This window comes from Terrapene carolina, unplaced genomic scaffold (genome assembly GCF_002925995.2).
Source record: "Terrapene carolina triunguis isolate 2854851 unplaced genomic scaffold, T_m_triunguis-2.0 Scaffold58, whole genome shotgun sequence".
NCBI classification, from domain to species: domain Eukaryota; kingdom Metazoa; phylum Chordata; order Testudines; family Emydidae; genus Terrapene; species Terrapene triunguis.
In genome coordinates this window covers 76,630,367-76,642,726 of record NW_020664409.1, presented here as the reverse complement: position 1 = coordinate 76,642,726, position 12,360 = coordinate 76,630,367, and the positions used below count along the sequence as shown (strand labels likewise).

At 42.9% G+C, this 12,360-nt stretch overlaps 1 protein-coding gene across 1 annotated transcript in view; it reads right to left on the bottom strand.

Moving 5' to 3' along the window:
• Positions 1-12,360, bottom strand: part of VPS13B (vacuolar protein sorting 13 homolog B) — a 953,533-nt gene that overhangs the window by 839,012 nt on the left and 102,161 nt on the right. The window contains exon 6 of the mRNA XM_026663381.1: positions 5,250-5,424. Within this exon, the coding sequence (XP_026519166.1) occupies positions 5,250-5,424 (175 nt within the window). The remainder of the gene's footprint in view (positions 1-5,249; positions 5,425-12,360) is intronic.

Here is a 12,360-nt window from a genome sequence, read left to right as displayed (position 1 = left end):
TGCTGCATTAGGGGGGCTGTGTTGGTGAGTATCTGAGTGTCTGTTGCTGGGACAGTTTGTCAGTTTGACCGTGTGCTTGATTGCTTGCTTGTTTGTTTGAAAAGTGTGAATTGGGAGTGCTTTGTTCCAGGGGGGCCTTGAGTGGGCCTGACTGGTATATAAGGGCAGTCAGCAGCGAACCAGCTGAGTGGCGAACAGCAGAGGCTAACAGAGGGAGTTTGCCTGGGAGTTCGCCTGGAGAGAGCTCACTGAGGCTTTCATCTGCAGGTTTCTCTGAGTAGTTCTTGCAACAGCTGAGGAAGCTCTTAAGAGGAAGGTGATATGGAAGGTGAGCGATCAGCTGTTGTAACCTGCACAGGTTGTGCCATGTTTGTCATTCTTCCACAGGACAGAAGCGACTTTGTCTGTACAAAGTGCAAGCTGGTCTCCATATTGGAAGAGAAGGTTCCAGGTCTGGAGAAACGAGTATCGACTCTGCATTGCATAAGGGAAAATGAAGATTTCCTGGACAGACGTCAGGAGATGCTTCTACGGCCACAATGTTCTGAAGATTCAGAGCAGGCACAGCAGGGACAGACCGATGATGAAGAAGTTTGGCAGCATGTGACCTCCAGAAGGAGAAAGAGGAGCGTCCATGTACCAGCAATGGAGATACAGGTGAGCAATCGTTTCCATGTTCTCTCTACAGGTACTCATGTGGAGAGTGGAGTAGATGACCCATCTGAGGGAAGGGAGCAGGAGACTCCACCGATTGGAAGGCAAAAGATGCACTGTCCTAGGGATGGGGGTTACACGACCACCACTCCCAAGAGGAGGAGGAGGGTGGTGGTGGTCGGGGACTCCCTTCTCAGGGGGACTGAGTCATCTATCTGCCGCCCTGACTGGGAAAACCGAGAGGTCTGCTGCTTGCCAGGAGCTAGGATACACGATGTAACGGAGAGACTGCCGAGACTCATCAAGCCCTCGGATCGCTACCCCTTCCTGCTTCTCCACGTGGGCACCAATGATACTGCCAAGAATGACCTTGAGCGGATCACTGCAGACTACGTGGCTCTGGGAAGAAGGATAAAGGAGTTTGAGGCGCAAGTGGTGTTCTCGTCCATCCTCCCTGTGCAAGGAAAAGGCCTGGGTAGAGACCGTCGAATCGTGGAAGTCAACGAATGGCTACGCAGGTGGTGTCGGAGAGAAGGCTTTGGATTCTTCGACCATGGGATGGTGTTCCAAGAAGGAGGAGTGCTGGGCAGGGACGGGCTCCACCTAACGAAGAGAGGGAAGAGCATCTTTGCCAGCAGGCTGGCTAACCTAGTGAGGAGGGCTTTAAACTAGGTTCACCGGGGGAAGGAGACCAAAGCCCTGAGGTAAGGGGGGAAATGGGATCCTGGGAGGAAGCACGAGCAGGAGAGCGCAAGAGGGGAGGAGTCCTGTTTCATACTGAGAAAAAGGGACGATCAATGAGTTATCTTAAGTGCCTATACACAAATGCAAGAAGCCTGGGAAATAAGCAGGGAGAACTGGCAGTCCTGGCACAGTCAGGGAACTATGATGCGATTGGAATAACAGAGACTTGGTGGGATAACTCACATGACTGGAGTACTATCATAGATGGATATAAACTGTTCAGGAAGGACAGGCAGGGCAGAAAAGGTGGGGGAGTTGCGTTGTATGTAAGAGAGGAGTACGACTGCTCAGAGCTCCGGTATGAAACTGCAGAAAAACCTGAGTGTCTCTGGATAAAGTTGAGAAGTGTGAGCAACAAGGGTGATGTCGTGGTCGGAGTCTGCTATAGACCACCAGACCAGGGGGATGAGGTGGACGAGGCTTTCTTCCGACAACTAGCAGAAGTTGCTAGATCGCAGGCCCTGGTTCTCATGGGAGACTTTAATCACCCTGATATCTGCTGGGAGAGCAATACAGCGGTGCACAGACAATCCAGGAAGTTTTTGGAAAGTGTAGGGAACAATTTCCTGGTGCAAGTGCTAGAGGAACCAACTAGGGGCAGAGCTTTTCTTGACCTGCTGCTCACAAACAGGGAAGAATTAGTAGGGGAAGCAAAAGTGGATGGGAACCTGGGAGGTAGTGACCATGAGATGGTCGAGTTCAGGATCCTGACACAAGGAAGAAAGGAGAGCAGCAGAATACGGACCCTGGACTTCAGAAAAGCAGACTTTGACTCCCTCAGGAAACAGATGGGCAGGATCACCTGGGAGAATAACATGAGGGGGAAAGGAGTCCAGGAGAGCTGGCTGTATTTTAAAGAATCTTTATTGTGGTTGCAGGAACAAACCATCCCGATGTGTAGAAAGAATAGTAAATATGGCAGGCGACCAGCTTGGCTAAACAGTGAAATCCTTGCTGATCTTAAACGCAAAAAAGAAGCTTACAAGAAATGGAAGATTGGACAAATGACCAGGGAGGAGTATAAAAATATTGCTCAGGCATGCAGGAGTGAAATCAGGAAGGCCAAATCACACTTGGAGTTGCAGCTAGCAAGAGATGTTAAGAGTAACAAGAAGGGTTTCTTCAGGTATGTTAGCAACAAGAAGAAAGTCAAGGAAAGTGCGGGCCCCTTACTGAATGAGGAGGCAACCTAGTGACCGAGGATGTGGAAAAAGCTAATGTACTCAATGATTTTTTTGCCTCTGTCTTCACAAACAAGGTCAGCTCCCAGACTGCTGCACTGGGCAGCACAATATGGGGAGAAGGTGACCAGCCCTCTGTGGAGAAAGAAGTGGTTCGGGACTATTTAGAAAAACTGGACGTGCACAAGTCCATGGGGCCGAATGCGCTGCATCCGAGGGTGCTAAAGGAGTTGGCGAATGAGATTGCAGAGCCATTAGCCATTATTTTTGAAAACTCATGGCGATCGGGGGAGGTTCCGGATGACTGGAAAAAGGCTAATGTAGTGCCCATCTTTAAAAAAGGGAGAAGGAGGATCCGGGGAACTACAGGCCAGTCAGCCTCACCTCAGTCCCTGGAAAAATCATGGAGCAGGTCCTCAAGGATTCAATTATGAAACACTTAGAGGAGACGAAAGTGATCAGGAACAGTCAGCATGGATTCACCAAGGGGAAGTCGTGCCTGACTAACCTAATTGCCTTCTATGATGAGATAACTGGCTTTGTGGATGAGGGGAAAGCAGTGGATGACTTTAGCAAAGCTTTTGATACGGTCTCCCACAGTATTCTTGCTGCCAAGTTAAAGAAGTATGGGCTGGATGAATGGACTATAAGGTGGATAGAAAGCTGGCTAGATCGTCGGACTCAACGGGTAGTGATCAATGGCTCCATGTCTAGTTGGCAGCCGGTTTCAAGCAGAGTGCCCCAAGGGTCGGTCCTGGGGCCGGTTTTGTTTAATATCTTTATTAATGATCTGGAGGATGGTGTGGACTGCACTCTCAGCAAGTTTGCCGATGACACTAAATTAGGAGGCGTGGTAGATACACTAGAGGGTAGGGATCGGATACAGAGGGACCTAGACAAATTAGAGGATTGGGCCAAAAGAAACCTGATGAGGTTCAACAAGGACAAGTGCAGAGTCCTGCACTTAGGACGGAAGAATCCCATGCACAGCTACAGACTAGGGACCGAATGGCTAGGTAGCAGTTCTGCAGAAAAGGAGCTAGGGGTCACAGTGGACGAGAAACTGGATATGAGTCAACAGTGTGCTCTTGTTGCCAAGAAGGCTAACGGCATTTTGGGCTGTATAAGTAGGGGCATTGCCAGCAGATCGAGGGACGTGATCGTTCCCCTTTATTCGACATTGGTGAGGCCTCATCTGGAGTACTGTGTCCAGTTTTGGGCCCCACACTACAAGAAGGATGTGGAAAAATTGGAAAGAGTCCAGCGGAGGGCAACAAAAATGATTAGGGGTCTGGAGCGCATGACTTATGAGGAGAGGCTGAGGGAACTGGGATTGTTTAGTCTCCAGAAGAGAAGAATGAGGGGGGATTTGATAGCAGCCTTCAACTACCTGAAGGTGGGTTCCAAAGAGGATGGAACTCGGCTGTTCTCAATTCTTGGCAGATGACAGAACAAGGAGCAATGGTCTCAAGTTGCAGTGGGGGAGGTCTAGGTTGGATATTAGGAAACACTATTTCACTAGGAGGGTGGTGAAGCACTGGAATGCGTTACCTATGGAGGTGGTGGAGTCTCCTTCCTTGGAGGTTTTTAAGGCCCGGCTTGACAAAGCCCTTGCTGGGATGATTTAGTTGGGAATTGGTCCTGCTTTGAGCAGGGGGTTGGACTAGATGACCTCCTGAGGTCCCTTCCAACCCTGATATTCTATGATTCTATGATTCTGAGGGTCATCTCAGCTGCACCTCCATTAGCTGGAACTTCAGCCTAGCCTCCCTATCGCTCTTCACCCTATGCTTGAAGTCCTGGCAAATCTGGCACTGGTCCTTCATGTGTGCCCCACCCAGGCATTTGTAACAAATGCTGTATGGGTCACTCACAGGCATAGGTTTGGAGCAAGAAGCACATGATTTGAAGCCCGGTGACCCAGGCATGCCACGGTGTTAACAACAGAAACCCGAAAGAAGGAAAAACTATAAAAGCTTACCTTTTTTTAACTACTAAAACTAACTAACTACAACTAGACTATGTACATAAAGGCTGAGAGAAAACTGTTTTAGCAACGAAAGGGGGTTCCAACAACTGTCGCAGAAGGTCAGAAGAAACAAAGGGGCTGTGGGGAGCTCTGCCTTTTATACCTGCACGCAGTGGCACATGACAGCAGACGGCGCTCAAGCCACCCACTGGGTACGGCTAACAGAAAAAGTTTCTGATGGCTATACACTGGGTACACAGACACCAAGAATGAAATTCACATATGCAACCACTCGAACAAGAACAAGTGTTGACATTTCTATTCACGATAAAAAAAAATACAGTTTCAAAGTCAAAACACAAAAACAAAATCAAAAAGCTATATTTTAATTAAATTAAAAAATATCAAAAACTATCTAACAACCCCGAGTCTCCTCCTACATTGGATGATCATCAAAATCCAAAATTTTGTCCAGAAAGAACCACCTCAGCTTAGCTAGGATTATCAAAATAGCTTTCTCAACATAACACACAAATAATGTTAAGAGTATTACACACTTACATAGCACAATGTATTAGCTCTAACAGATTGTCAAGACACTGAAATAGTGTGCGTTGAACACACACATTTTTAAAAATCAGAAAATAAAACCCAATTTTTTAAAATATTATTTTTGATTGAGAAATAATAGTTATATGTACCTGAGATGTTTCCCAATATATCTTTAGTATGACAAACCAGGTCTTCATTTTCTCCTTCTTTAAAGTTTCCCAATTCTCCATAGTAAAGAGCAATCCCAAGCTGCATTATGCGTATAAACATAGGGAGCTGCTGATCAGTGATGGAAAGCTTCAAACTTTCAACTAATGTATGAATCTACAGTATAAAAAAATACAGAAACAAAGAAATCATATAATTTTGTCTTCACTAAAATCAAGTTTTAAAATGTAAGATATGATGCATACTATATATAGGAACATTCTATTTTTTTCTCTTCAAAAACAATATCACAACATTATAATATCTTTGAGTCAAAAACATTCACACTTTGGAACCTAAATAAAAAAAAACATTTTATTGTATTAATAGCAGAGAGATTTGCATGAAAAATATTTTAATTTACATTTTTATAACAACTTGTGTTATAATAAAGAAGAACATTCTAAACTAAAGTTTGGGGTGTCTGAAACTGATTGAACACATTTTGCTATGTAGGACAAAATGATCAAAGCATTCCAGGGCTGTAAAAACCATCGCAACAATAAGAAAAACACACCACCTTGAAGAAAAATTTAAGTCAGTTGGGTTTTGGAAGGTTTGTTTGGTTTTTGGTTTTTTTCTTTTTTTTGGAAGTATTCTGAAGTATTATATGTCCATATATTTGAAAGTTTGATCCTAGAAACATCAAGTTCCTAATTTCAATCTGTGAATGACAACTAGTTATTCTAAAAAGGTGAAAGCAAAATGAGAACAAAATATATATTTTTATGCCTGATTATATCTATTAGGAAACTGTCTAGAAGTCCAGAGAAGATAAGAGAATGGCTGGAGAGAGGAGACTGAAAGGAGGTGTGTGATCAGTGGTTGAAATTAACAATCACTGGAAGCTGAAAAGAAAAGAATGCGTAGATGTATGAACTGTGAAGGGGGCTTGATTTACTAGAATCTGAAAAATTTTGGAAGGTGTTCTATGGAAAGCTGTTTATCTCATCTATAACAGTCTTCAGACTTTACAGTTGGTGTAGTCAATAAGCAGACCGCAGGCCAAATCTGGACCACCAGACACTTTTGAATGGATCCCAAAATCTTCTTATTTACTTATTTATTATCATTATTGTTTTTTTTTTTTAAATATTTCCTCTGGAGTCTGGGCCTTGACTACACTTTGACCAAAAAAATTGAGACCTTGATAAAAAATAATTGACTACCCTTGCTTTACAGTGTTGAAATCAGTAGGTGGCTGTTTCTCATTCCAACTTCTGTAAATCAAAAGTTGATCAATACTGCAAACGGATGCTTGGTGTTTAGTGATAACTAAGCATCAGCAGTTTATGAATTTATCTGTCAACATGCCTAAGGTTGAGGGAAGTGGTAGAAAAGAAGCAACTGCACTAATGAAAATAGATAATTTTTCAAAAGTAAAATATAAACTGTGATGGGGCAAGGCCAGATGGCTACAGTAAAGTAGTGAGGAACAGGTAGGTTAGCCCCAGGCTAAACAAATCCCTGGTACCATGGTAACCAAATGGCAGTTGCTCCAGGTTAATCAAGATACCTGGGGCCAATTAAGATCCTTCTAGAAGGCAGTGGAGACAGCTAGATTGATTGGGACACCTGAAGCCAATCAAGGGCTGGCTTGAACTAGCTAAAAGCCTCCCAGTTAGTCAGCGAGGTGCAGGTGCCAGGAGCTATAGGAGGGAGCTGCGCTGCTGGAGGAACGAAGCAGTACAAATCCATATCAGGTGCAAGGAAGGAGGCCCTGAGGTAATGGAGAAGGAGATATTGAGTGGGGGCTGCTGTGGGGAAGTGGCCCAGGGAATTGTACACGTCCTATTTCCAAAGTCAGCTTCCATAGCTGCTAATTTTAGGGTCCCTGGGCTGGAGCCCAGAGTAGAGGGTGGGCCCGGGCTCCCCACTCCCCTCCCTGATTAATCACTGAGACTGGGAGACAACAGAGACTGTGCGAGGGAGGGTTGCTTCTTCTCACCTCCCTTGTTGACTTATGATGAAAATGGCTCAGTAAGCTGTGACCCTTGCCTCTAGAGAGAGAAGGGCTACGTGGAGGGTCACAGTGAGCCTCTGAGGCTAGCAAAATCCGCCAGGAAACGCAAGACCCACGGAGTCATGGACAGTACTTTGTCACAAAACATTGTAACGTAGCAAGAAAGGAAAAGTCATGCCCATTTAAAAGTACTGAAAACTAGTTTCTTTGGGTTCTTCATGATTGAATATACCACAACATGAAACTTTGCTGAAGCGGAAGAAAAGAACACGGATGAATATGACCCCACAGATGAGATATTTAATTGCTATTGTTATCAAAACATAGCCACGTTGGTAATTTAAGTCCAAGTTTCAGGGCTTCCAGCAACCCTGCAGCAGCGTCATTCAAAATCAGTCTCCATTTGTCCCTGATACTCAAAAAATATTTAAAAAAAAATCAATTGGTGATTATGCCATAAAAATAAAGTTCTTCAAGATGACTCTGCATATTCACACTTATGGGTAATGTGCTGACTGATACAGCCTAACAGTAGAACCTTCTCCAAACATTGCCTGTTAGAGCACACTTATGCCCCCCTCCTGCCCTTCCCTTCAGCATCCTCAAATGTTCTGAGGGTGAGGCTATATAAGGGGCCCTGTGCCCTCTACCATCTCAGTTTCTGCTACCACTGACCCAGAGAAACCAAGAGAGGATTCTAACAAAGATGGGGAAGGCGGGTGGGAAGAGTGACTATGCGGGGTCACCTCAAAAAAACCCTCTGGTTACAAGTAAATAACCTTCATTTCTTCAAGTGGCTCTTCATAGTCCCACTTACGGGTACTTTGGCAAGCAGTACTGAAAAACACAGAAGGAAACAGAGCTCTAATTAAATGATGATTGAAGCACCGCTCTACCAAATCTAGCATCTGCTCTCGAAGCCAAATCCAAAGCATATTTAGTAGATGTACAGACTGATTTCCAAGTAGCAGGTATACAGATTTCCGCAACAGGAACATGTTTAAAATAAGCAAAAGATCCTGCAACTGCCTTAGTGATATGACATCTCATAACAGCAGGCAGAGGGATAGCTGCTAACTTCTAATATTCAAAGATACATTATTTAACCCATCTGGAAATAGTCTGGGCAACTACACTGTAACCCATATGATTCTTAGCACAAGAAATAAATAACCGAAAAGACCACCTAAAATCTTTTGCTCTATTTAAATAATAGGTTAAAACCATTCTAGCATCTAAAGTATGTAAAGCAGATTCCCCTTTATTAGCATGTGGCTTTGGAAAAAACACTGGTAAATTAATTGACTGACTGAAGTGAAACTCAAATACTATTTTTGTGATCACGTCTAAGAAGCATCTTGTCGTTATGAGAAATAAGGATATAATTTGCTCATGCTTCTGACGATGTTATAGCAAAAACAACCACAGTTTTAGTAGATAAATAAAATAACGAGCACTCTGCCACAGGTTCAGAAGGGGACTTCATATGCCTAGATAAAACCAAATTCAGATCCCATGGTGGAACCATATCTCTACAGGAACAATAACACTTTAGACAACCCCTTCATAAACCTTTTATCTGTATCATGTACAAATAATGATCTACCATCAATCAAAGCATGATAATCTGAAAGATCCACTAAATGAACATAACATAAGAACATAAGAAAGGCCGTACCGGGTCAGACCAAAGGTCCATCTAGCCCAGTATCCTGTCTACCGACAGTGGCCAATGCCAGGTGCCCCAGAGGGAGTGAACCTACAGGCAATGATCAAGTGATCTCTCTCCTGCCATCCATCTCCATCCTCTGACAAACAGAGGCTAGGGACACCATTCCTTACCCATCCTGGCTAATAGCCATTAATGGACTTAACCTCCATGAATTTATCCAGTTCTCTTTTAAACCCTGTTATAGTCCTAGCCTTCACAACCTCCTCAGGTAAGGAGTTCCACAAGTTGACTGTGCACTGCGTGAAGAACAACTTCCTTGTATTTGTTTTAAACCTGCTGCCTATTAATTTCATTTGGTGACCCCTAGTTCTTGTATTATGGGAATAAGTAAATAACTTTTCCTTATCCACTTTCTCCACATCACTCATGATTTTATATACCTCTATCATATCCCCTCTTAGTCTCCTCTTTTCCAAGCTGAAGAGTCCTAGCCTCTTTAATCTCTCCTCATATGGGACCCGTTCCAAACCCCTAATCATTTTAGTTGCCCTTTTCTGAACCTTTTCTAGTGCCAGTATATCTTTTTTTAGATGAGGAGATCACATCTGTACGCAGTATTCGAGATGTGGGCATACCATCGATTTATATAAGGGCAATAACTCAAAGAAGAATTAGCCCCTCAGACTTTAAATATATCAAATACTCTAATATATAGGGAATAGAAACTGAAACTGGTAAATCAGATTTGCCTTGGATCCAAGAAGCAAATCTAACCTATTTCAAGTAACATTTCCTAATAGATTGTTTTCTAGAATTAACACATTCTGCACCAACATGGAACAAGATATTTCTAGATTAATCAAAGTCTTATAGTCCAGGCCATCAGATGGAAAGACTTTGGATCTGAAAGAAATCTCCTGCCTTGCTGCTGTGACAATAGGTTTGGAGACAAAGGAAGAAGTACACAGATTCTCTATGACAGCTGGTGCAGGTCCATGGTGCCTCGGCCAAGCTAGAACAATCAGGATCGTTCTTGCCTTGTCCTGTCTGATCATCTTCACCACCTTCTGAATTAATGGAAAGAGAAGGAAAGTGACCAAGATGGATTAACTGTTCTTCCATGCTCTTGAAAAGAAGAGACATTTTGTTGAATCTGGTTGGACAGACTCCAGCTGGAGAAAATCTCTTGCACCACCTAATCTTTCAGTGATCACTCGTGCATCTGAAACTGTCTCTGCTGAGCCGATCTGCCAACACACTGTTCTCCCCTGCTAGATATAGGGCCACCGAATGGATATAACAAACAATGCCTCCAATCCCATAGATTGACTGCCTTAGCACACAGCAGAAAAGAGTGGGCACCTCCTTGTTTGTTGACATAATGCATAGCCACTGTATTGTCTATAACTACCTGAACAACCTTCCTCTTTACATGAGGAAGAAAAGACCTGAGAGCCAGACCAATAGCCCTTAATCTTAAAACATTTATGTGTAAATCCTATTCCTGGGACACCCAGTCACCTTGAACTATGAAAGATTCCAGATGAGCTCCCCATCCATTGTTTGATGCATCAGATGTTATCATGATCAACAGCAAAGGGGGACTGAACAGGATCCCCTCGAGAACATTAGTTCTGTTTATCCACCACATCAAAGAATCTAAAATGTTTGTAGGCACGGTGACTAACATGTGAAGGCTGTCCAGCTTGTAAACTAAGACAACCAGCGCTTCATTGCCTCATTCTGAAATATGCAAATTGAGTAATATAAGTAGTTGCTGCCATAAGACCCAACAGAGCCAAAAAGAAAATCACATTCTGAGTTCAACAATGATGTATCTCAAAAGTAGATTGAACTATCTTCAGAATGTTTTCCTCAGGGAGAAAAGCTCTTCCTAATACAGAGTCCAGGATAGAAGATCCATTTTATAGAGTCTAAGTGGAGTATAGATTTGACTTTTTAATATTCAGAAGCAATCATAAATCTGTAGGAAGGGAGGTAGTAAACTGGATGTAGCCTAGCAGATATTTGTGTGAAGGAGACTTCAGCAGTCAACTGTCTAAATATGGGTAAACAGAAGTGTCCTGTCTTCTGAGATGCATTGCTAATATAGAAAGTTACATTGTAAAGACTCTTGGACTGTAGAAAGGCCAAAAAGCAGGACTTTGTACTGAAAATGTCCTTGTGCCACCACAAAAGATAGGTACTTGTGATGATTTTGCAGATAGAAATATGGAAGTACACATTTTACATCAAAAGTTGTAAACTAATCCATAATTAAAAGTAAGGGACTTATGGAGGCTAGAATTCACATTCAAAAACGAAACTTCCAAACAAACCTGTTCAACTTCCTCAAATCTAAAACTGGTCAGAAACCCCCAGCTTTTTTCCACAGCAGAAAATATCTTGAATACAACTCTTGACCCCAGAGACCCTAAGCTACCTCTTTCAGCATCTATCAGAAGCAATTTCTGAACTTCATCTGGAACTGATGAAGACAGAATTTTTTAGGCACCTTAGCCTTACTGAACGAGGAAGTTAGAGCCAAAACAGGCCTCTTAGTCTTTTGATCCGATGATGGAGGCCGAAGGCTTGGCAGCAAGAGCTTCTTTAAGCAGGAACAGTTGCAGTCTATTCTGACATTTCTTATGAGCTCTGAGTGTAAAAATCTGACAAACAGAACATCCAAAAGGAGAGTGGCCTTCTCCAAGGCTCTTAAGGCACCTAACATGGCCGTCCGACACCAGGAAGATAGCTGGGCATAAAGAACACCTCTTACATCTGCTTTTTCTTTTCTTTGGTTCTGTCATCATACAGAACCAAACCTAAAATTATATTAAACTAAGTACAACTAAAAACTCTCTAATTTAACTAACATTACAAGCTACCAACAACAATTATCTAAAAAACCCAGCTCTGAAGGACCAGATTAGTTCACTTCCATCTGGCAGAAGCAGTTGGAAAGAAAACAGGCAGTAGAGAGTGCAACACCTCCTTATATAACCTTGCCCTGAGAACATTCGAAAATGCTATGGGGAAGGGTAGACCAGTTAGGGGATTACACATAAGGGGGAATATGCAGAACCACTCAAAGAAGAAACAATTGAAAGGCAAAATCCCAAACTGGATAAAAAAGTGGCTACATTCTTTTATAATCTTCAGTCTAACACAAAATCAGCTATTATAATAAATTACACATCATCCTAGATATATTCTGCCAGGCAGATTTAAACTCTCAGATCTACTAATAGAATAAAAAGGTCAATATTGACATTAATGCAATATGTAGTTCATGAAACATGAAAAGTGGCTTGATAATAGTCCCAATTAGCCACACAGGGCAAAATGCACTTCTGCATATTGCTATTGACCCAACATCTGAAAATAAAATCATAAACGTAGTCCAAGATGCTCATGA